Source organism: Perca fluviatilis, chromosome 4, assembly GCF_010015445.1.
Source record: "Perca fluviatilis chromosome 4, GENO_Pfluv_1.0, whole genome shotgun sequence".
Taxonomy (NCBI): domain Eukaryota; kingdom Metazoa; phylum Chordata; class Actinopteri; order Perciformes; family Percidae; genus Perca; species Perca fluviatilis.
The window spans coordinates 5,084,914-5,110,683 of NC_053115.1; the positions used below are offsets into that span (position 1 = coordinate 5,084,914).

General features: G+C 40.3%; 1 protein-coding gene across 2 annotated transcripts in view; it reads right to left on the minus strand.

Annotated features, from left to right (window-relative positions):
* Positions 1-25,770, minus strand: part of cntn4 (contactin 4) — a 163,324-nt gene that overhangs the window by 34,151 nt on the left and 103,403 nt on the right. For both annotated transcript variants that reach the window (XM_039796925.1, XM_039796924.1), the window contains exons 7-11: positions 24,051-24,153; positions 22,555-22,739; positions 15,484-15,623; positions 10,331-10,460; positions 9,371-9,521 (exon numbers count right to left, since the gene is read on the minus strand). In XM_039796925.1, the coding sequence (XP_039652859.1) occupies positions 9,371-9,521; positions 10,331-10,460; positions 15,484-15,623; positions 22,555-22,739; positions 24,051-24,153 (709 nt within the window). The remainder of the gene's footprint in view (positions 1-9,370; positions 9,522-10,330; positions 10,461-15,483; positions 15,624-22,554; positions 22,740-24,050; positions 24,154-25,770) is intronic.

Below are 25,770 nucleotides of genomic sequence, written 5' to 3' on the forward strand. Positions count from 1 at the left end.
GATATATGGGTGGAAGCAGGGGCTGACATTCGGGCCAACTTCCCAACGGCATTTTAGTTCTCAAAGTCAATTGCGCAGACTTTGAAACAACCATTAGTGTGTCAAGCTACTCGGATGTGGCCACTTTTGAGATTTGATGGAGTTTTCTTTATTAGAAAGGTACGTGTAATTTGCACGTGTTAAACATGGAATTACTGTGTAATGAGATATAAACTGTGTTGACGCGATTTCTTTTCCATACAGATTTAAAATATTGGGAACTACAAAAACATTTTCCACATTGTCTTCTTGACAGTATTCATCATTGTAGAATTTTCTGTTAAATGTGACAAATATAAATATAGATAGCATATTTTAAGGGCATCATTGGTAGTTAGGATCACATCTGTTCTATTCAAAAGATATGAAACTGAGTCAAAGATATTTAATTCTGTGAGTGATAGCACATGATAATCTGTGAGCTTTAAAGTCAAACTGAAATTAAAATGTTTTTTTTGCTCAGAATTGTAATTACCAAAATGAAGAAACTGAAATGTAGTTCACCAGCTAGTAACCAACGATGTTGCCATTGCTTTGTAATTTGAGCACATACTTTACTCTGTGATTCTGTGCGTTTCTCCATGTCGTGATTCGAATCAAATCAGCTAGTTAGCCTCGCTTGCTAGCTTCCACTTTCCATGTGAAATAGAATTCTTAAAGCCCGATGAGTCCTCCCAAATGTAGAACATTGTAAAGGGACAGACGTCTCATGCTACACAACTGTCGCTATGTGGGCTTGTTGGGAAAGTGGACAAAATGTCTTCCATCGCTGTTAGAGGCAACAGGGCTATGACGTGACCATTTTGGCTTGACATTAATTTTTCAAACTTATCTTACACACATTGTACTCTCTTGTCTATATATTCACAAAGTAGAAGACCTTTTGACACATCATGTCCTAACCACAGCATGATTCTGGTCAGAGATGCCAACAATTCCTGCATTCAGGCCAGAAGCCAGTGGTGTAAACATTCCTAGCCTGCTAACTGTGGTTTGTAACCCACGGCCATCCCAACTGATTGTCTCAATAAGCTGTGATCTACAATGTAAATGTGTGATTAAGACGCAGCTTGTTTGTACTGACCCGCAGTGAATGCACTGATGAATAAGGCAGTGTTGATTTAGACACTTTAAACCACTGAAGAGGGAGTGTTTTCCAGTAAGATTAGTGTTTCTGTCTTATCATTTCACAACCAAACTAACCAATAAAGGCTATTTTGATCACTGCCTAAGCAGCCCAAATGACAACGGTTGCTGTGAGATTTCTTGGCAACAATATGCTTTTTAAAAAAAATGAAAATGATGTCTCCACGCTGGCGTGGTCAGAGGCATTATGTTTTCAGGCTGTCTATCCGTCCGTCTGATTTTCGTGAACGATGTGACGACCCCTCCCACTCTGCCCTTTGTTCTGCACGTACTGGGAGTGGGCAAGTAGGTGGAGCTGGGAGGGTTGTCTGTACCTGGCCATCTGGGCGTGGCTTGCAGAAGGCATGTAGGACTGCCTTCCTGGGAGTCTCACTCTCTCTCTAGCTGGGCCTACTGCATCCATATCAACATGTAGTCCTTTGTTTGGTTTGCTGCACCATACAACACACATCACACCATACATTCACCCATCCACACACTGCAAACACGACTGATGTCTTCTACACCTACAGACCCCGCCATTAAGCTTATGTATAGTTAGGTTGTGTTAACATGTCTAATTAGTTAAATAAACTACTTGTTGACTGATCTATCTGTGTGTGAACTCCCTTTCGTTGCCGGCCTTGAGCCAGGCGGTAAAAACGGGATATCTCAGGATCACCTTGTGGAAATTTCTTCAACTTTGGCACAAACATCCACTTGGACTCAAGGATGACGATTAGAATTTAGTGGTCAAAGATCTGTGCTGCCAGGTTGAAGATGTGTGTGAAGCGTCCATGTTTTGCCAAAAAATACACCTAATACCTTTTTTATTGAATTACTTAAAAGTCTTCACTACAAATATTTAAAGAGGCAGGACCCACATGGATGTAAAGTGCAACTTGACTGGTTGGAGGAGGCTTACAACAGTGAGGCGGTAATTGTAGTACACAAGGTTTTAGTAAATGCATCAAGTACTAACCTTATCTACTTAATAAAAGAAGGCAATATTGTAACTACAAAATATTCACACCTTGTTCATTTTCACATCTCACTACGTGTTTTGTATACTCGGTAGCGGTGGGAATCACCAGAAGCCTCATGATATGATATCATCACGATACTTATGTCGCTATACGATATTATTGAGATTTGAAACAGCGATACATACAATTTATTGCCTTTTTTCCAACTTTAAAATTTCTGCAATTTCAAATGATGTCCCCAAAAGGAAAATTTGTCATCTGTTTTATCTAAAAAGATACATGTTTTGGTCATCTCACTTCCATTTTATTGCTGCAAAATGGGATTGTCAAGCAGACAAACTGACCAACACATATAGTAAAAGACTGTTACTTGGCGTCTGTGTATCAATACAGTATTGCTACGAAAAATATCGCAATATGCTGTATCGATTTTTCCCCCCACCCCTAATATTCAGTAAGAAATACAATAAACTATTATTACGTTGAAGTTCTGCAGTGCAAATATTTTGCATTTGCACTCAATACAGGAAAGGTTCTGACAGCTTTACAAAGACTAGCCATGGTATATGAATTTAACATTGCTGATATTTGGTAGACATTATATACCGTCTCTAGTTTCCCCCTCTTTTCGCTAGCATTCTTAGCATCCTTATGTTTCTTTCTATGTACCCTGGGACTGTACATCTCTCGCTGTTTGAAACCACTAATGTGGGTTAAGAAAGAACTGATACATCTTTGATCAGATATTTCCTTGGCAACAAGATCCTGTGCTCACCTTGTTCAAAGATGTCACTCAAATGTACACTCCCAAGTGCACAATGACTGCTAGCAGTTATTATTCATGTAACAAAGGTTTTTTATAATAAAGGTTGGTTCCTAAATCCGTATGATTGAATTTGTGCTCATTTATAGATAGTGTAATAAAGATGACTTTAAAACAGTTCAGTAATTTTTTATAATGTGGGTTTCTTCATTTCCCTGTCACAAAACGGGGAAACAACAACAACAAAACATTGGTATTGGCTGTCGGACAAATTGTTATTTTTAACATCGGTATCCGCCCAGAATTTCACAATCGCTGCTTCCCTAATTGTGTGTCATCTGTGATGTGCACCTACGGACACAGTGGAAGCCCAACTGGCATTTTGACTGGGAAGCAGTTTGCCAGGTGCATTTTGTTCTTGGAGCACCATCTCCCCTCAGCAATTATAATACATATAGAGGATCAAATTCTGCTTGCCCAGGAAATCCAGCCACCAGCAGGGTTCATATTCCCTCCCCCCCAGTCTAAAAATCTTTTTTGAGAGGTATGATGCATAACCTCGAAATTCAGTACAATAAAAGAAAAGGAACATTTTAGCATAAAGCATTTGCATCACACTGCCATATCTCAAACCTCTCTTAGATGTATGACCTTTTGGACCGCACTTACTAAATGGAATTGCCATGGATACCTGAGGCGTTGGATTTCTCACTGTCACAACTCCTGGGGGAGGAGAGGAGAGGACCGGAGTAAGAATGAGCGAAACAATCAAGGCTATGTACATGTGACGAAGGCTCCGTCACTTTTGGATGACACATGGTAAACCCACTCAGGTCACGAAGCACCCAGACAATTTATTTGCAGTCACACTTTTATACATATCATTCAGTAAAACACTGTTGAAAAAAAAACACCACATTACATTAGTTCAGTCAGTTCAGTTTTTTTTCCATTTAAGTCATTTCTATTTTACAACAAACTATGTTACTTAACCATTATTTTGAACTCTCTCTCCTCTCCAGTCCCTGGGTCTGAACCAGAGCTGAGACAAAGTTCTGCTTCATGGACCTTTTTCACAGCAGACATTTTGACTTGTCATAGTAGGAAAAGCACAGCTGAAATTGATAACCTTAACGATGGCTCAGTTCCATCAAGTGTCCCAGGAAGCTATTTCAGTGAGTCGGCATGCACAATACCAAGGGGGGTAAGCCTCTTCCCAGAACGCGTAGCTCCTATGGCGCCATTTTGATGCTACCAAGCCATCACCTCCCATTAGCATTCCATTGACAGCCATTCATTTTGGCGTCACTTTGACAGCGAATAACTTTACATCTGAAGCGTTTAAAGACTCTATTTGTCCGTTATTTATTTCTAAAGAAACAGGACAATGTATAAAAGGCTCCATTACCTTGTAGCTCACGTTATGGCTCCGTAACAGACGCTTTTGTAAAAATAGGCTAACGATTGTGTCATAACCACGAGACTTACTGTTGCATAGTAGAGGAATTGCCATATAGTACAGGAGAAGCTCGCAGGCAGTTTTGACTTACTTTAGCTGTTTAAGTTTGATTACTAATATTAACTAGCATTTTAGTTATCATCATTAGCCTGTACCTATGTTATCTCCTTACATATACCTACGCTCTCCGTCTCTGTAAGATTGGGAATGATTGAGATTTCTCTCAGCACAGCTACCAGAAGACTTCACACTTTCAGACAGGTTGCTCACGTCACATCTACGTCTTCGATCTCAGTTTGAGGCTGCTCAGTAATGCTCAGCCAGCACTGGAAAAGTGCTTCTAATAGACTTCACTGGTCTCCGTCCAGAGACACGGGATCTGTTGGTCCAGTTTATATACTGTCTATGCACAATACCAGGGCCTCTCCTAAGTGGAATGCAGCCATCATTAATGGTTTTGAATACACTTGTGCTTTTCCTACTATGACATGTCAACATGTGTGCTGTGAAAAAGGTCTATATAGGGCCTACAGCAGTCCCACTCAGGTGTGCTGATGGTGGGAGATACCATGTATCTGGGTCATAGGTGAGGGTAGATTTTCTAGTTGAAAATGTGTGTAAGTTTTTGCGTGTTCTAAAGTTAGATGAGTGGAAAATGGTTCGTTCACGAGTCTGTTATTTGTTCATGGTAGAAACTAGCAGTGAAATTATAAATATCTAAATGGTAACATAATTGAGAGAGAATTGAAGCAATTAAGAGTTGTTTGGTCTAATGGGAGGGGCTTAACATATATAAGGGTCTGAGGGTGGCTACAATCCAGACAGCTGATGTGGAACGTTGAGAAACTTTGCTAGTGAAAACTTTGAGTAAAAAGACGTTATTTTTTTGTTTAATTTCTTATGTTTTTGTAAATAAAAGCACCTTCACGTTTTGCAACTCAAGCCGTCGTGTTATCAACTTTTTTGTTCACATTCCCAAAGCTTTCTTTAACCCTTCTGTTGTCCTCGGGGCAAATTTGACCCGTTTTCAAAAAGTTTCTATAACAGATATTTGGGTTTATATGAGAAACGTGGATGGTTCCATACAACGTTCTTCACAAATAAAATAAATGATCAGTTCTCTACTTTCATTGAATTTGTGTTTAATTCAATTTTTCATTTGAAAAAAAAAAATGATAAAAAATGTTGAAAAAAGTGACAAACATGTCAAAAAGCGCAGACAAAAACATCGGAAAAAGTGACAAAAAATTGGGAGAAATTGACAATAGTGACAAAAAAAGTTTTCATTTTTAATTTTGACCCAGAAAAACAAAGTTGCAAGGTCAACGGGAAGACAACACAAGGGTTAACAGTATAAATTACATATTTTGTAAACTAAAGCATTAGATCCTCTTCTTTTGTAATGCGCACCACAACACGCAACAAGGCAACATGTGTCCGCTGTGCTGATGTTGCGTCTGAAAACAAAAGGGAGGGGGTTTGTCCCAGCCACACCCAAAGCACTGTAATGCCTCCTTCCAGTGGTAAACACAGTCTTCAAAGGATTAAAAGATCCAGCACAAATATTTGCATGACTGCCAAAGCCGATAGATAGATAACTACTGTACTCACAGTCTTTAAAATATGGTGTTTAATGCAGTAGGGAGCACCATCGGTACGTCAGCACATCCTGCAGCGGCTCATGAGAGGACAGCTGACTGAGTGTGTTTGTTGTGAGCCCCCTAACAAACTTGATTTCCTCCTGTCAGTGACATATTGAAATGGTGTGCTTTTTAAGCTGCTCTCCATGGCTGACATGGCCCAGTTACACACTTATCAGCAAGACCTGCTCTGCGCTCTCAGCTGCTTTGTTCCAGCTGATGTCATCTAAACCTCGTCCCTGCAGGGTTGTCTGGGGTAGATAAGACATCCCCCCCCCCACCTCCACTGGTCCTCTGCAGAAATAAAGGGGGCTGCCGCTATGAAGATGGATTACCCAGCTGGTGACACTAGTTCCCTTTCCGCTGAAGCCACTGTGGAGAGCTAACGCAATTAAGGCAATTAATCTTCAACCAAAGGGGTTCACAGCTACCTCTTCTGATTTCACACCTTGCTGTACAGCATAACTAAACAGACCAGCTCGGACATGCACACGTACACAGACTGAACAGGCCTAATATGTACAGAAATAAATAAATACAATAAACGGGCAAGATATATATGCTTATCACACAGCTGATGAGTGAAACCAGGATGTTGTTCCATCATCTGCAGTTCACTCATTTGCATCAGTAGCCTGCTTTTTCAAAACAACCAGCAGGATACATCTGGATACTGTAGTCGACCTACAGGCAGGACAGCTATTATTGGGGAGCCGTGTAAAAGACAACTGTTCTAATGATTACCACAACAGATGCTGGACATTTTTAATAGTGTGGCATACAACGCAGGGGTGTGCATGCGTGTATGTCACAGATGAGAGAAATATATGAGATAATAGATAGGAAGTAGAGTAAGGAGAAAGCTGTAATCAGCACATGTAATAGCTCTGGCATGCTCAAGCACTGTAAATAGTTGCTCCACTTCCTAGCTGGCAATACAGTCCAGCGTCACGGTCAAAACATTTCCTTTTAATGCGATACAGCTGGGACTGTTGAATTTTAAATTCATATCTGTGCTTCTTTATTCTTAATTTTGGAGCAGCAGCACAGGTGGTCTGAGCCAATTATCATTTATTTAAAAGCATTAAAACATATTTCTGAACATTAAACAGACTTTCAGAACTGAACGAAGACGGAGTTAAAGAAATCCATCAACTAGTTGTCCATTATCATGACTCTCTTAGTGCCCCAAAAAACTAAATGGCTGCAGTAAATCCATTACAGTTACAGCTGCAACAAAATGAATTCCCTCATTTTAATTATTTGAGGGTAATTAATTAATTACACTTTTATTTTATCCCATCAGTTGGTCATTGTGTGATTCACAGTTACGAATAAGTGAGAGCACTGGGTGACAAGTACCTGCAGTGGTAGAATTTCAGGAATATACTGTAAAGCATCACAAAGCATCTATTTAACATTGGGACAGACACAGCCATTTCATTTATCACTTCAAGAGGATGTCAATGCAAAGACAAATGTGAAATCAATCCGAGCTATGAATTCAAAACAGCAAAATCAAAATGGTCCAGGTGGTGAGAGGCTGAAACGTGTGATGGAGGTGGCGCAGGGCAAGTGAAGGGCACCAGCAGCGAAACCACTATGCAAATTCCGCGCCACTTTGTTTGACAAGCAATAACACCGCTTTGTATATATGCAAAGCCTGGCAAGACACTGTGCACACAGCCCTGCTGTCAGAGCAGAGTCATGCTAGAGTGGTGACACCCAATGGATGACCCCTGCCTGCAATGAGGCTACCAGGCCAGACTTCCCACTTCATTCAGAGAGACACACACAAACACTGGCTAAAGTTATCACATGCAGCACACATCACATCTCAGGGGTCAAACATGACAGGACGCCAAGATTGCCCTCTGTTCCACAGAAACCTGGTGTCAGAAGTTGAATGATTTGATTTCTGGAGCCCTCTTTCATATCCCCACTGAGGTGAAAAGTACCTGATTAGCACTTTGAATTTACTCAGCAGCCGGTCCGTATGGTAACCCCCGACGAGCAGGAATATAAAATCTCTCCATACAACAATACAATATGCCACAGTGACTGGAGGCTTTAAGTGTACCCTGATTCAATACTTTTGAATGTCTGACTGAGTAATAAATGGACATGGCAATCTTGGATTGCATTAAAAATGGAATATTCTGGTGTACAGATGTCAATTCATCCCTATAAAAGATTTAAGTATTCATGGGGAATTTTTGCCCTACTTATTTTTTGATAGAGGACAGTAGGGATGTGACAGGAAAGGGAAGGGAAGGTCCTTGGCCAGACTCAAACCTGGGGATGTTTCAATTACATGGACAGAATCATAAACCCCTGCGCCACCAAGGCACCAAACTATACGGGACAATTTTGATGGTGCAATTAGGCAACGGCCCCTTTTGCGCAACTATTTTGCAGCAGAGTAAAGCCAGCTTTCAGACCAAAAACAGCCCAGAATTTAAACAAGGCAAAGGGACTGCTTTGGTAGGTATGTGTTGTTTTGGATACTGACAATGAAATATGAACCAGGAGGGCCAGTTTGAACACTAGATCCACAACTTTGAAGGCTTAACGGACACCAAAACACCGCACTGTTCACTTTTACACACAGTTTATAATACTATGAGACAGGATTTCAGAACGCTTTGAAATTATCACGGCCGCAATTCTTTTTTTTCCTTTTGTAGAAAACGATTGTGAAGTAAACGGCACAAATGCAGAGGTCATGGTACAAAGTAACCTGCCAGGCCCGTGTGCTAGCACGTACAGTATTTGATTGGCCAACGCCCCACTTTTGCATTGCAGTGGACGTTGAGTCAGGTTTGCTGGACAACCATGCTTTGTTTTGGCTGAGTTTTTTTTTGTAATGTCACCCCATGCTGTGTTGTCTGTCTGAACAGCCAAACAGATTTTTAGGTGGCCTCAGGTCTGTTGCCATTAATGCTTTGAATCATTTTACAAAATATCTTGTGGTAGTAAACATGATATTTCACTCTAGATAATCATTTTTAGGGAAATGTACCTTCCATTCATAATGTATGTATTAATGCTTAGAGAAGGGAGGTTTCGAATCAAGGAGGAAGTGAAAATGTGATGCACGAATTGCTGATTTTTTTCCCCCATCGTATGGGACTGCAACATTACGTCAAAGATGACTTAAATTGAAAGTTGCATATTCAAATGTGAACAACATCTGGAAGGAGCGAGTTGTTTAGCATAAGACGTGTCTGTATTAATATACACGAACACAGGGAACTGGGATCCGTACCTGACTACAAGTAATGAGAACACAAGCGAGGAGAAGTCAAGCCTCACAGTGGTGGTAAAGGCAGAACAATGTGTGTAAATGTTGCGTTACCTGTTACTTTCTTGGAGTGGTTCGCTGCCCTTGCGCCAAGAGATCACACCCCAAGGCGACATCTTGGGCTTGCACTCAATGAGCACATCTCCTCCAACCCTCACCAGCGTCTGGCTCCTCAGTTGGTTGTGAGAGAAATCTGGGGCAACAGCTGAGACAAGAGCAGCATATTAAAGCCTGTGTTTGTAGAAGCCTCACACCTCCTTTCCTAAATTATCTCTGATAATTTATCAGATATAAAATTAACCGCCGATCATTGTTTCACCATTTTGCAAAATGAGTTAATATTTGCATTGCATTATTGCCGTGGATAATTCAAAGACACTAGATTACACAATTTGAATAATTAGCAATCAAAAAGCTAAATAGTAATGCTTATAATGGAAAGATTAATGCAACTTCATTATTATCCTCAGTAGAGACAGAGATGTCTTGTTCTTTAGCTTTTTACCAAGTGAGCATTCCCATATAATAACTTCCCCTGGCTTTAAAAAGATACTGTCCCTGATATGCTTTTTGTTGAATCTCCACCTTGAGTTTGACCAGTACACTCGGGTGTGTTGAGCCTGATTCCTATCAGCAACATGATCTGGATGAATAGTGAATGAGAGCCACTGCTTTCCCAGAGTGGAGGGTGACAGGCTTGGCAGGGCAGATGGGCGAGGCTGGTGAACAGAGCACCTCCGGCATACATCACTGTCAGCCGGACGCATTCATCTTATAATGAATGCTTTTCAATTATTGGCCAATAAGAGAGAGGCCGTAGGTCATTCGGTGGTATTAAGCAGATGAAGAAGACGGAGCAAACTTGAGAACAAATGTGGACTAATGTATGCACACACACACACACACACACACACACACACACACACACACACACACACACACACACACACACACACACACACACACACACACACACACACACACACACACACACACACCAAGCCAATGCCTTACCTATAACTCGGAGCTCTGCGTTGGAGTAGACCTCGCCGTGCTTATTCCCAGCCACGCACTGGTACATTCCTGTGTCGGACAGGGTCAGTCGACTGATTGACAACGCTCCGTTGGCAACCTGTATGCGCTCCTATGGACATAGAGACACATGGCTTTCTGTAATATACCTTATTCCCAGCACTCATCTGCATAAAAACAGCCAGCCAACGGGCTAGTGAATTATGGTCTGGAAGTGACAGACGTGGCAATAAATCTAGGTTTTCATCACTAATGGAGGGAAAGGCTTGGGTGGATGGAGGCAGGCTAGCAGAAAATGACCCTAATCAATCTGCATGTTTATGAGAGTGAATAAAACCATGCCCTATTTATATCTCAGACTGCACCACAGGGCCTGTTTCCCCTTGAGCAGGAGGAGGGGATAAGAGGGGAAGGGATATCGTAACATCTGAGGTATAATACATTGTGAAAATTGCTTTTCTGATAGGTATGCTCCATACATACTAAGTGCTGTGTACATGGTCAAGCTGTACCACCTCTTCATCTGTTTGGATCGGGTTTTTTTGCCTGCCTGCGGGAAAAATCTCGGTCGTCACTGAGCCGTCAAATTAAGATATATTTAAGGACGGCTGGGCCTGATGAACTAAACTCAGTAGGATCAGTGCATCTGTTGGACATTTAATCCTCAATATAAGTTTATCTCTCTGAACTTGGGCTCTCACTCAGCTCTTTCACTACAGCATTAAATCCTTGAGCAGTTTTCATACATCTCTATGCAGCTGTGTCAGGTTCTGCCTCCTCGTGCCCTTCATCTCCTGTGTTTTCCTCGGGCTCAACCATAATGTCATTACAACCCATTTCCATAGGGGTGTCTGAGCGGCCTGAACTCGACTCGCAGGGGATTAAGGTACTGTCACATGAAAAGAGAGACTGTCCTGACTGAAAGATCACAAACTAATCCTGTGTTTGAGCAGGTTGTGCCTGAATTTCCATAACGTTCTGCGGCTCTGGATGTGCAGGGGCGAATATCCCTGCTGGCAAGGGAGGCAAATGGTGGCGTATATCCGTCTGTGGCATGGAAAGCACTGCCGTTTACGGCTGCTATTAATTAAGCATGACGTTCCTCTCAAATCAGCAGTTTTTCATGCAGGGACCTGGGGGGACCATCTGTACGCCTTATGCTGAAGGAAAATGATTGGCAATGTCATTTGCCAGCAACACAGGGTTGATTCATCTGATATAAAGCTGCAAAAACATGTTAAAGAATGGAAGGATGAAGGAATTGCTTTTTATGGTTTAGACTGCTGTCTACAGTTTAGTTTCTCAGAATGACTAATTACTGGAAGCCTTTGTGAGTAGGATTGTAATTTTAAAGCTGTAAAATGTGAACAAGCTGCATTTTATGTAATCACGACAATATCAATCCAATACTGTGGGTATAAGGAAAAGGTGACTAATTATCGTTTTTCTATTGTTTCCACAAAAACGAAACAAACAAGCAAAGTGAAATGGATTTTTATCCGACAAGTTTGAGCTCATAAACAATAAAAGGAAAATTGGACTACAAGATTATTAGTGCTCACTGTGAAAGAGATCTGCTAATTCTATTCACAGATATTTGATGAATCTACTACGCATGTCTGAGTACGAATGAACTGCAGGTAGACAGGAACTAAGCTCAACAGTGGCCTTGCAATAGCAAGAATAAAAGCTCTAAGCTCAGCCGGTTTGCTCCATTTGAGCGTGAATTAACAGGGAAAGTGGGAAAAGAAGAAGGAAAGGATGCAGTGGACGTCATTAGAATTACTAGTAGTTATAAGTACTCACATCTTTCACTTAAGTAAAAGTAGCAGTACCATACACAGTGTAGAGATGCTCTGTTACGAGTACAAATCCTGCATACTTTTTTAAACTTAACTAACTAACAATTCTACAAAAAGTTAAAGTACCCATCATTCAGAATGGCCCATATTAGAATAACGAATATTATATTATTGAATTATAATCATTGATACATTAATGTGTACATTCATGTTACAGCTTTGGAAGGTGGGGTTTATTTTCCTACTTTATACAATGCCTTGTATAGCGTGTGCATTATATTTATCCATAATTATACATCATTATTCATTTGTTGATTATATTTTGTAACTCAAGTTCAAAAATATCAAAACTCAAATAAATGTAGTGGAGTAAAAAGTATAATATTTGCCTCTGAATTGTAGTGGAGTAGAATAATAAAGTAGCAGAAAATGGAACTACTCAAGTAAAGTACAAGTTCCTCAAAATAGTACTTAAGTACAGTACTTCATTTTAACATTACAGTCCAGTACAGAAAAATACTTGTGTAATACTGCACATATGTGTAGAAGGTGGACAAGTAGGTCAAGCGTTGCAAAGAAAAACTCCCGCACACTGTCTAACTTTCAATACATCTAAATATAATAGGCAACGTTTCGGTACTGGACCGTCTTCAGGCAAATCTTTGCCTTATTTGTTGCAAGTTAAACAGTGTGCGGGAGTTTTTCTTTGCAACACTACAGTCCAAACAGGCCTCACCTCAGTTCAAATACACCACTGTAAGCCATCTTTCTGGTGGTCCCACACTCCTTTAAATAGACTAAATCCTGTTTCACGCTGGAGTTTCTCTTTAATTGCACATCCACTTAATCCTGTGGCCATTGTCAATAACGCAGCAGAGAGTGAAATAAACCATTACTAGTTTGACACCGGGCAGTAATACAAAGCATCACATAGGAAAATAACAGGAGTCTCATAATCTATAAGGGCTGCATCTGAAATAGTCATACTGCTAGAACACAGCAGCATGTCAACTGGCTGTCCAACAAGGAGCCCAATGATTGTAGAACCAGTCTGAGAGGTACTATCATTAGAGTGAAACACTAGAAATAGTCGGGGTTCTTAAATATTTTACATGACTGACATTGAATAATTGAATGCACACATAATCAGCTCTATATATCGTGAATCCCTAGAAATCTACTGTGATGCATAGTGAATTTTCAAAAGGAAAAGATATGGCCCACAAGTTCATTATTGTTACATATTGACTGCGCTATTTCTGTTGCTAAAAGTTATAAAACAGCCGCGGAAGTTCCAGTGAACTATACGATCAGAAAGGTCTCAACTGATTCACTGTAATAAATAAAAAGAAATGGCGCATCCTCTCCCAACTGCTCCTTACATCGTTGACATTTCCCGTTTCCACTCATTAAGCCGCTGTGGTTAATGGTGGCATTTCAAACAATGTAACACCTTTGCTGATTAATCCATTCACCCATGCATTCTGAATTTCTCCATTTATTATATTTATGTTGCGGGACGTCTGCTGCACAAAAATCAACACAGTCAATTGTAACCTTTAATCACACATTCATTGCTTTGACTCCAGATGGCTGAGTGTGGCGAGGTGTGTTAGTAGTTGCTCCTATTTTTGAGGAAATTTTTTTCAGGCAGTTGTGTTTTCATTTGAATGTGTTCAGTTCCGAATGAAACAAGGTCACATTAACAAAAGAAGAAAAAAAGTGATGATACAGTATGCGTGAGAAATCACCCATCAAGAATGCCACCAATATTTACTATTTTTTTAAGAAACTACCTGATAAGAGAAACTAAAATGTCATTTCCCCCCCCACATACACACAAATTAAACAGATGGACTGTCAAACAAACACAAGAGTGTTACATTATCAAATGTTTTGATAAAAATGTTAGCTATTGGCTAAACAGATTGTTGATTATTCTTCCCTGATAGCAAGCCAAATTAGTTTTTTTATGAGAAAGAGGCTTGAGTGTTGCCTCTAGTAATATAACAACAGACTGGGTTCACTCCAACGACATGTATAACATTCAAGTACTGATCGATATCCTCTGGTGTGTTTGTCGCCTTTTTTTGCATAATGAAGCAAATTAACATAATGCCTGTTTATTTATCAGGTGCAAGCTGTGCCTCAGTATCCAATCAATCTTTTCCAAACAACCTGGCTAAAGGATCTAATATAATAATCCAATATGATGAAGGAATATTAAACCATTTTGTTTAATATATATATATATATTTTTTTTATACAAATGCCAAGAACAGAGTTGAGTTAAAGATAGATGTATGAAATAGGCTGGCTGGAGCTCATCATTGTGGAAATTTCAACACAATCTCACTCCGAGAGCGTCAAAAAGCAACGTTTGGTCAGGTGCCTTTGGCGTTTGTTACTGACGCAAAAAGTCTCCTTTAGCACCTAGCCGTTTGGTGTCACTTTTTGACGCTCTGGGTCGGGCCGTACGTTTGACTGACATGCGGCACAAGAACGGGACAGTTTGGTTTAGGAAAAGATGGTGGGTGGGGTTACAAAATGTACATTTCAGTGACATGCGGGACAAGAACGGGACACAAACCCTGGTCTCCTGGGTGAAAGTGCTGTGTTGTTTGACCCATCCACTACCCCAACCAACCTCCTTACGCAGATTTTCGGTCTTTCATACAACTTGCTACCATTTTTGCTCCTCTTACAGCGCTGCGGTTGAGCTACTCTGCCCGGTGTGTTCCATACAGACGCTGAAGGGTGATTTTTGCATCGGTATCGGTATCGACGTTGAGCGCCACTGACCAAGCGTCAGTATTTTATGAGTTTTACGGGTTGAAGAATTCAGGAGGCAGGGAGCTAGAATAAAAGTAATATATACTGTTGATATAAAGAATCTGACGTTTTTATATTCCGTGGCACAGGATTAATAACAGCACTTGGCAAAGAGAGATTTAACAGAAGATTAGAGCTCTTACATCACTGTGCTTTCTAGACTAGCGTGTTTAGTCTCTTAGCATAGCAAAGCACAGCAGACACAGCCCAAATCCTTTGAAATAAATGCTGTTTTGCAGGAGTGAATAACATAATGTATTGCTGCACAAGAGGCAATGTGTTGTAATGAAGAAGACAATAATGCATGGTAATTAGTCAGCAAAGCTTGAACAAACGGGACAATAAAGCTTTTGGAAATACAGTACGTGGTTGCTCAGATTCTTCATTCAGCAATCACAGAGAATGCATCTGTGCCAAAGCTGCTGTCGTAAGTCCAACCTTGGGAGCGGAACTTTATCTTCAATTCTAAAGACATGCACGCTAGCGCTTGGCAGATCTCACCTCTGCAGGCTCCAGGTTCTCTCCATTTTTCATCCACCTGTAGGAAGGCTTTGGCTTCCCTGTGGCCTTACACTCCCACACCAACGAGTCGTCAATGAGCCTCTGGACATCTTGGGGTTTCTCAATGAGATGAGGAGGGGCTGGAAACATAAAAAAATGTGAGAATGAAATGAACTTGTCAACTTATGAATTGTCTTTATATGCAATATAGAATTGACCATCATCGAAAGACAATGCAGAAAAGGACGTTGCTCTCGGTGCTGAGACATTTATAATTTATCATTATAATCATTATTTATCATGAAGTATTACTGTAGGTCTTTATCAAGGAAACTAAACATGAGTATAAAGTCAATGCATTTATACAGCGTTATACGGAGCATCTATGCATGTTAACCAAGTTATCCATAATTCATTCATTCGCTAGATTGATATAAATAAAAGCAGAAATAGCTTTTTTTCTGTTTGAAGAACCTCTGACTTGCAAGGGGCAACATAAATTAGAATAGATTAAAGGAACAGTGAGTATTTGTTGACATTTAACATGAATTACATGTAGATTCATATGTTACTGGAGATTTTGACATATTTTCTGTTAATTGAAAGATAATAATTTAAAATATATATAGTTTCTAGTGTTATTCTGTGTATTAAAAGACAGCTTTGAGTCTCTTTGTTGAATTTTAGTGAAAGGACTTTGAATCCCACATGTATTGCTTTTTGAGTTATCACTTCACCTTTTAAGGTTTCTTTGAGTAACATAGTGCGCTTTTACAAAAACAAAAATGAAGAAAACCAGATCCATACACACAAGTGTGGCTACTGGTGCCATAAAAACACTCCATTCAATACAATGTGAGTTAATGATGGTATAATTATACAGCATGGGAAATTGATTCTTGCTGTGTCATGCGAGTAACTCAAGGTTAGTTAATGATCAAGCCAAAAAAAGTGGTACATAAAACTGGATCAGTAAAGCTCTCTCTGCTTAATGCTCTGTACATTGGGGATGATGTGTAGGTTAAGCTACCTTCATCCTATATCACACAAGGCCAGTGGCAGGACGAGAGTAATGGCTGACTGCACTTTTCCATTCCGCATGATCTCACCTAATGCCACTCTCAAGGACTGACCTTTGTGGAGACTTTCAGAAACAGTACAGATCCTGTTCTAATTGGCTTCTGCTTTACAGTATATTGCCTTTGAGTTGAGCAGAATAACACAGCGAGAAATTCAATAACTGCAAATGTATCCTCGCGCTATCTCTGTGCATTACAACTTCGGCGTGTAGTCGATGTGTAAGTGTGGGTGTTCACAAACACAGAGCAAAAAGACAGATAAAAAGAGGTGGATTTAGAGACCAGAGGGGGGTATTTGTGCATCGTGCGTATTTATGGCTTGCACAGATTCAACGTCAAAGTCCTTCCAGTATCAGATGTTTTTTTGTATTTGTGGATCATGTGCCGTACTATAAGCCTTTAAGATCCCCTTAGCAGCCAAGGCTGCCGCACAAGGTTGGCCGGGGTCATTAACATTTAATTTGTTTGGAGGCTGTGCTGTTGCCGTCTGTGGCAACAGTAAAAAGAATTGCAATTTCCCATTTATTCTGCTATAGAAAATGTACTCTTAAAGTATTTGTAACATCTATGTCAACCTGCTCTTTGTTGTAGTTGGTTTACCTTACTGAATTGATACAAAATAATAAATCAATTTATTCACACTGATACTTTTTAAAATCAATTTCTGCTTTGCCCTGCTACGTCCTGCTGCGTCCTACTACGTCCTGCTACGCCCTGCAGTGCTCTGCTACATCCTGTGATGCCCTGCTATACCCTGCTACGTCCTGTGAAACCCTGTAGTGCCCTGCTATGCCATGAACTACTACAACTACTATTTTTAGTCACTGATCCATTATCTTTATTGGGACTATTATTGCCATTGTTGATCACACCCCCAACCAGCACCGTCAACCACCGCCTACCTGGGTCTGTCCCAGGTTTCTTCCTGAGAGGGAGTTTTTCCTCGCCACTGTCGCACTAAATGCTTGCTCTTGGGGGAATTACTGGAATTGTTGGGTCTTTGTAAATTATAGAGTGTGGTCTAGACCTACTCTATCTGTAAAGTGTCTTGAGATAACTCTTGTTATGAATTGATACTATAAATAAAATTTAATTGAAGTGAATTTATTACCAGTCTCAAGTCTGAAGGAGTCTTTGAGGCCTTTATGTGTGTTTAGAAAAGAGCCCACAGGGATAGATGGTAGAAGGTTATTCCATAAGACTCCATCCACACTCATTTAGCATCACATCCATTTATGCTTCCGCAATCCTGGCTGAGCTGCCCCACCCACTGCAACTTCCAGGACTACATTGTTGTTGGTGTTTTTTTTTTTCTTCTTCTCTGTGACAGGGTCCTTCACTCTATCCCTCACCCGCTGCGAACGTATCGACTCTCAGTCAACGCTTACCAAATGAAAGCAGGCAGCCCATCTCTGCACTGGGCCAAAGCACGCATACAATCAGAACAAACGTCAAGTGGCTGTAAAGAAGAGGAAAAATGGGAATTTGCCTTATCAGTGAAATCACTATGAGATAATGCAGTGGCAAGTCTGCAGAAACACAGATGTGAATACAACGGGGGAAACTGACCTGTCACAGCTTCGCATTTACTTTCCCTCTGAGTAATATCAACATCAACAAGGGAGCAAACACCTATTTCTTTTACAAGTTTTTCTTTCAGAGATAGACTTTAACAAAACCCACTGTCTTTGGCATGAGTAGTAGTAAAAAACAGACTCTAATACAGAACACAATTGTGAAGAATAACGGTGGCAAATGCATCCAAACTAACTTCTGTTGCATAAGGATATAATTCAAATTCACCTCCATCTTGAATGTGAGCCTAAAGCCTCAATGCTGTTAATTAATTTTCTGTTGCCGTTTCAGTCAAGACCAGATAAAGTGACGGAAAGATCCTTTAAAAACACAACTGTAAATTTGAAATATAGCTTCTTTATATCTAGAACAATCAAAAGAAATACATTAGCCCTACTGCGTTAGTGGGGCTTAAGGCTGTTTTATGCTTCTGCGTCGAATCGACGGCGTACCCCCGCAGACCCCTCTGCGTTGCCGTGAGCCCTCCTCCGTAGCTCGACGTGCACCTCCAAAAATGTGTAACTTTGCGTTGAGGCGACCGCAAGGACTGTGATTGGTCAACTGGTCCTGTGTGTTGATAGTTGGTGTTTCAAGCAGCCTACTGTGGGGAGTAGCAACATGCTAGTTCACTGACATCAGCTTTGCAAATAAACTCAGACATATTTAGGTCACAATGACGGGATTATCCGTTTGTAAAGTGGCTCTATGTCAGTAGCGTTTTGAAATCAGCACTTCGCCAGCAAGCAGTACTTTGTGGGCAGTTGTGCTAAAGTTTGCTTGCTAACATAACATAAACTGTCCGGCAGACACCTCGCAAATAACCTCAGACTTATCACCCCCTAGCGTTATGGCGGCGAAATGCACCGCGATGCAAAGCAACCCCCTGATGCAGAACTCCGAAAGGGTCACGACGCCGTAGGAGCGACGGCGTAGCTACGGCGTGGAGTTGACGCAGAAGCATGAAACAGCCTTTAATGGTACATTATATAAGTGGGAGAATGTTTTAAAGTGACCATAGTGCCACCGATAAGTAACACCTTCATTTCTTCCTGTGTAACACAAAGCTCAGCTCTCTTTCCACTGTTGTTGCTTGGATGCACAAGAGATGCCCTTATCGATTCCCCCATTGGCTTACACTGCTGACGAATGTCTCAAAGGCTTAATTCAAAGGGAGTTCAAAATAAGATTACTGATTTTTATCACCTGGCTGCAGACAGCAGGATAGAGAGAAGGATAGGGAGAGAGAGAGAGAGAGACACTGACAAAACACATCAAAAATGAGCCACAGCTCAAATGACAAATCAAGCCTTGGTGGATCACAGCGTGCTCCTGGGCTGTTATAGTGAATGAGGCGAAGAGCTTTCAGGACTGTTGTAAATCATGGCAAATTGTTTAATGCCCAAAATGAGTTATTTTTGACAGCTGACACAGCATGACTTGAAGGGGAGAAAATCTGAAGGAAGAAAACAGAGCGGTCGAGGTGGGAGGAAAATCCATAGACTGTTCAAAGAGCAAATTAACTCCCTGGCAAAGAGAACAGTTTAGTCTAGCCTGGTCAAAATATTAACATATAAATGTAATGGCATTGTTTTATCCATTTATTCACGACCATGTCATTCATGATTATGGAAACATCTATAGTTTATAGCCGTTTTAAACGTGTATGGTCAGGGAGGTTTGCTAACGTTGCTTACTTATACAGTATGATGGACAAATTGGATTCACACATGTAATATAAACTTCGTCCTCTCGTAGGGCGCAACTTTGCGTTCAAAATTGGGGGGGTGGGGGGGGGGAGTTGAGATCTCCACTTTTGAGCAAAATTGAAATATTTGAGCATATCACACACTTTATTTCCTACACTCAACAATGTGTGCCTTTTCTGCATCAATTGATAGTGATAATGCCTTTAATTATGTAAAAGAAATTATTAGATATTTGGGGCGGTTGCACTGGCCAGTTTTGGATTATTAAAATCAAATCTCACTCTTTCAAATGTATTTATTTATTATTTACCTTTATTTAACCAGGAAGACACTCACTGAGACTAAAAAAGAGTATCCTGGCCAAGACAGGCAGCAGTACAACCACGCATACATACAAACAGAAAATACACAAAAACACTAAAGACATAAAACAACTGACACAGCAAATCCCTCAAAGTCAACCACAATCCTAAACACATCAGGCAAAACATCTACAGCCAGATGTGACTGCCTCCAAGTCAATCAACATCCTGTGAAAAGCGACCAATGAGACCAGCTCATTAAGTTTCATGGATTCCTGTAACTTGTTCCATGTAGAGGGAACAGCAAACTTAAACGCCTTTTTTTCCCCAGCTCAGTTCTAACCTTTGGAAAAGACAGAAAGAAAAGATCCTGGGAACAAAGACTGTAAGTCCCGATACTATTTACACTGATATAGATCAGAAGGTAGGATGGAAGGAGACATAAAATAGCCTTGGGTATGAAGATATGCCAGTGTTGAAGTCCCTGTGTTGATAGAGAAGGCCATCCAACACATTCACAGTTCACATGGTGAGTAAGGGCTTTAAAACCAGTGATGAACCTCAGAGATCCATGGTATACAGTGTCCAGTGCATGTAAACTTTGAGACAAGCATGCATGTATAAAACATCACCATTAGTCAATTATAGAGATAAAAGTGCCAGCAACCAGCCTCTTTCTAGATTCGAATGAAAGGCAGGATTTGATTCTGAAATCAAATCCTAGTTTAAGTTTTAAATCTTTTTGCTGGCTGCTGAATATGAAGAGTAAAAGAAAGAGATCCATCTATTAAAATACCAAGATATCTGTACTTAGAAACACATTCAATCTTCGTACCCTGGGAAGTGAGGATTGAAGGCAGATTTGATTTGGATTTCAAATTTGAAAAAAGCATGACTTTAGTTTTTTCAGCATTTAAAACAAGTTTTAAATCATAAAGATTCTGTTGAAGCGTGTTAAAAGCAAGTTGTAACTGGGAGAGGGCCTGGTCTGCGGTAGGTGCTGAGCAATACAGTACAGTGTCATCAGCATAACAATGAAATTTTACTTTAGACACGTTATGATCAATGTTATTGATACAGAGGATGACACTAGTCTATATCCACGACATTCCACTTCTGCTGGAAATTTTGCCAGATTTCAGTCTTCTCGGCTGGATGTCCATTACCTTTCAGCTTTCTTTGTGTTGGAATTCTAAACTCAGGTCGATTAATGAGGAATGTGGTTAACTGCTCCTCAGATCTCTGCAGGGTAAATCCAGACAGCTAGCTAGACTATCTGTCCAATCTGAGTTTTCTGTTGCACGGCTAAAACAACCTTTGAATATACACAAAACAAGTTCCTTTTCAAGGCTATTTTTGCAGCAGCACCAGGGTTCTGCCCGGTGCTTAGCACCGCAGATGACTATTGTAAATGGTTTAAAGAAATGCCAATAAACCAGAGCACGTTTTTCTCCCGTCCCGGAATGCTGTGTGGACTGCCAGACCCGCCTCCGCTGGATGATTTCTTTTGGCCGGGCGCAGTGACTTCCTGGAGTCTCCATTGGTTGCCTGTAAACCTCGTGGTGAGAGTCATTTTTACACTTGGGTTTTTGTATGGATTTCACAAACAATATACATATATATATATATATATATAACAACTTAATTAGTGAGCTTTAGGGGTGCTGGTAGGCAGAATTTGTTACCATCAGACAGAGCCAGGCTAGCTGTTTTCCCCTGTTTCTAGTCTTTATGCTAACTTGCTGCTGGCTGTAGCTTCATAATCCAAAATACATGCTGATATCAATCTACTGTAGGGATTTATTATGTATACCTTTACTTTTCCTCTTGCTCCTTTTCTTTCATAATTTATATATGAATGCTATTTTAAGCTACAGTATTGGTAGAAAGATTGGCAGTGCTGTGGAGGAAGGTCTGGCAAAGCGAGACTAGTGTAACTCCAACTACGGGACTATCAGCAACAATAAGGGAAACTACTAACCCTCCTTCCTGTCGATCCAGATGCTGCTGAGCAGATTATGTCCCTGACATATGTGCAACTGGCCTATGTATAGTACATTTAACGGCTCTGATCTCCAGTCAAGTTGGATGTCAATCATGATGCCATCTGGTGGAACCCAATACAAGGCCCACCAACAAGGTCATATCCAAGGGCTCAGCCTCATCCGCATCACTCCTTTAATCTGGATCAAAATATTAGAGGCATCATGGCTGACAGCCTTTAATCATTTTGATGTGCTGTTAAAACGAGCCTCCCTCCTCATGTGCGTCACACGAGCCTCCTCTGCTGATCGCCGCTGACTGCTTTGGAACACCAGTTGTGTCTGCTTTTGCTGCCTTTCAGTCTGAGCAGGTCTGACAGATGTGGTGCACGCTGGTCAAATATTCATGCATGTCAGGATCACCTACCGTAGAAAGAGAGCTTCCCTTTCACTGTGTTCATTCCCCTTGAGTTCTCCGCCACACACTCGTACGTGCCCGCGTCCTCCTGCTGGAAATATGGGATTTCCAAGACGCCACTGGCTTTCCTCATATCCACTTTCCTGGGGAAGGGCACACCATCCACTTTCCTCCAGTTTATAGATGGTACCGGGCTGTGAGAAGCAACAAAGAGAAGTTTAACCTTCTGAATTTCACAGCTTTTCATTTTTGTCAATTGCTTTTTGAGGTTTTGACACCAAGTAGAAAAGAACCGTTATCTCTCCATTGAGTGCAAGTGCAACTCAGTTTTGTGCAGAAAATATTGTGCCATACAAACTCTAAAATTCGTTTAAGTTTTTTCTTATATTATTGTTTGACAAAGAATTGAAACATACATTTACTAAACATGTCCTCATACCTTTATTGAACATGATTTTGCGGAATTAGAGCTGAATTAAAGACAGTATAAAGATAAATACAATAGATCGTGAAAAACCCAATTACTACTATTATATACTATTTGCTATCTTATTTTATAATTTTTTTTTAAAATATTATTTATTATTTCTAGTATATTAGTATGTTTTTGGTAACTTGCTACTTGTAACAGAGTAATTTCCCAATTTGGGATTAATAAAGTCCATCTATCTATCTATCTATCTATCTATCTATCTATCTATCTATCTATCTATCTATCTATCTATCTATCTATCTATCTATCTATCTATCTATCTATCTATCTATCTATCTCACATATACATTGTAATTTCCCTTGCGGGATTAATAAAGTATACATTATTATTATTATTCTTATCATCTGGCAGACAAACATCCCTTATAAAAGCTTCAAAAGGGATCAATTTCAGCATGTCATTTTTTTATCTACACACATACCACCGAATATTAACTCATAATCTCTTAAATATTTGAATGTAATGTCTCAATTGTCCCTTAATCTGCAAGATTAAGGACAGGGTACTCAAATTAACCTTAAAATACTTCATTAAAATCCTTAATATTTAATGCAAGAGCAGGCTGAGGAGCACAGGCTTTAGGGCTTTACTTTGGTCTTTTAGGGATCAACTTCATCTTTTTTTACACCATATATGTAGTCCATGAACATTCCACCATGATATTCATATGGGAAGTTTAAGGGACTTATAAGGTGTACAACTCAGGGGTTGTGTTTCATGGTGAATGTAAAGCTGCACAAATTCCTCCACAGAACTGTTTAGTAATCTAACTTTAGGCATAGTACCAGTAGTTCTGTACTCAGTACATTGTGTAACAAAACCTGGTATTTTAGCTGAATATTTTTACACCGCAACTTGTGCCCTCTTATTCCTTAGATGTGCAGCCTAACGTGAAACACATGAGGATTGCAGCAAAGTGGTGAAACACATGAAAAAAATATCCCGGCAGCCTTCTGGTAATATTTTTCTTATGCAAGTGAGCATGCTGAGCCTGACTAAGAGTTGGCTTACTTTCCCAGGGCGAAGCATTCCAGCTTTACAGTGGATCCTTTGGCAACATGAACAACCTCCGGAAACTGAACTTCAATCTTTGGCTCATATTCACCCATCACACCTGAAAGAGGAATGCAAAGAAGAAAGAGTTGTATTTGTGATTTGTAACTCCTGCTAAACAACTCAGGCAAAGACAACTAAATAAAACACTAGCTGTGGCTTTTGCTGTTGCTACACAGCTACTGAAAATCTTTTTCAACTACAGCCATCTTTTCTTCTTCTTCTTTTTTTTTTTTACTATAAGATGAAATGATTTTCAACTTCCAACGCTGTGCGATCTGAGCAGCAGAAACTCGCTGTGCTCTCAGTGCTGTGACAGAATGCTCTCCCGTTGAAAATAATGAGAAAAGAAGCCAGAACACAGCTCTCCAGTGGACATGCAACACACTGATATTAAATGGAAAAAAAAACAACTTTGAGACGGTTTGAGCTTTTACATCCAGATGAGTTTCATCTTGTAGTAGTTCTAACAGCTATGAACCAGAAAATGGGCCCCAAAAAAATCCCCATGGATACCACCACTGTGTCTGCAAAGCATCCCATTCACTGTCGGTGAAGCAGCTCTGGTGGATTAGAATATTCCTGCTGTGCACGCTAAAGGACAATTCTCGAAATAAAGGAGATGACGGGAATGTAGGCTCTCTGGTCCTCTAGCTTTAATCAACACTGGAGTGTCTAAAAACACATGCATATTTTTGTATTCCCCTTCAATGACACTAAGGTAAATTATATCAATGAATTTGTAATGGCTGTACTTTTCTTTCTCCTAGCTGTGCCAATTCTGAGTGCACACAGCATGGTATTTTAAACCCCTCACATCCACCAGTGTAACAATAGGTTTTCCCCCATTGCTGTAATTCAGGGCTGTGTTGCACAAATAGCTTCAGAGATGGAGGAAACAGGCCAATTTCATCTCGTTGATTTGGTGAGGCATGTGTTATCACGATGGCTCCCTGAGTGACTGTGAAAGCTAATTCCGATCCTTATCACAACTGTCTCATACAGGAATGTAATCACAGCACTATCACCCATTTTAAGCAGACAGGTGGAAGTGGACGGGTAATTGTCTCATACCATAACCTTTTGTAGGGGACACCTGTTTAATGTGCCAACCTGCACCCTCGCTACCTGAGCCACCCACCCCCGATCATGTTGTGCTGCCTCGGTGAAATAAAAGGTATAATGAAAAAGGAAAGGAAGGAAGCAGGTCAGCAAAATGCTCAGGAATTGCTTTAAATAAGCTCCACAAGCTGTTCACAATTATGTCTTTAATCTAACAAATAGTGAGGTAAGAAATTTCAGATTTATTCCTAATTAAGTAAGTAAGTAAAGTTTATTTATAGAGCGCTTTTCACAGATAAAAATCACAAAGTGCTTTACAAGGTACAACCACATTAAAATACATTGAATAAAATTAAAACATTTAAAAAGTCAAAGATAAATTAAACCCAGTCAACTAAAAGCTTGTTCAAATAACAGTGTCTTGAGTTGCCTTTTAAAAGAATCAACAGATTCAGCCACACGGAGGAGCAAGGGCAAGGCGTTCCAGAGTCTGGGGGCTACAGCCTCGAAAGACAGATCTCCCCGGGTAATTTAAATATATGATCTGGCTCTATGCAAATGAATGTTGTCAACTCAATTGGCAGTTCTTTAAACTGCATTTGGAATCACAAGAACA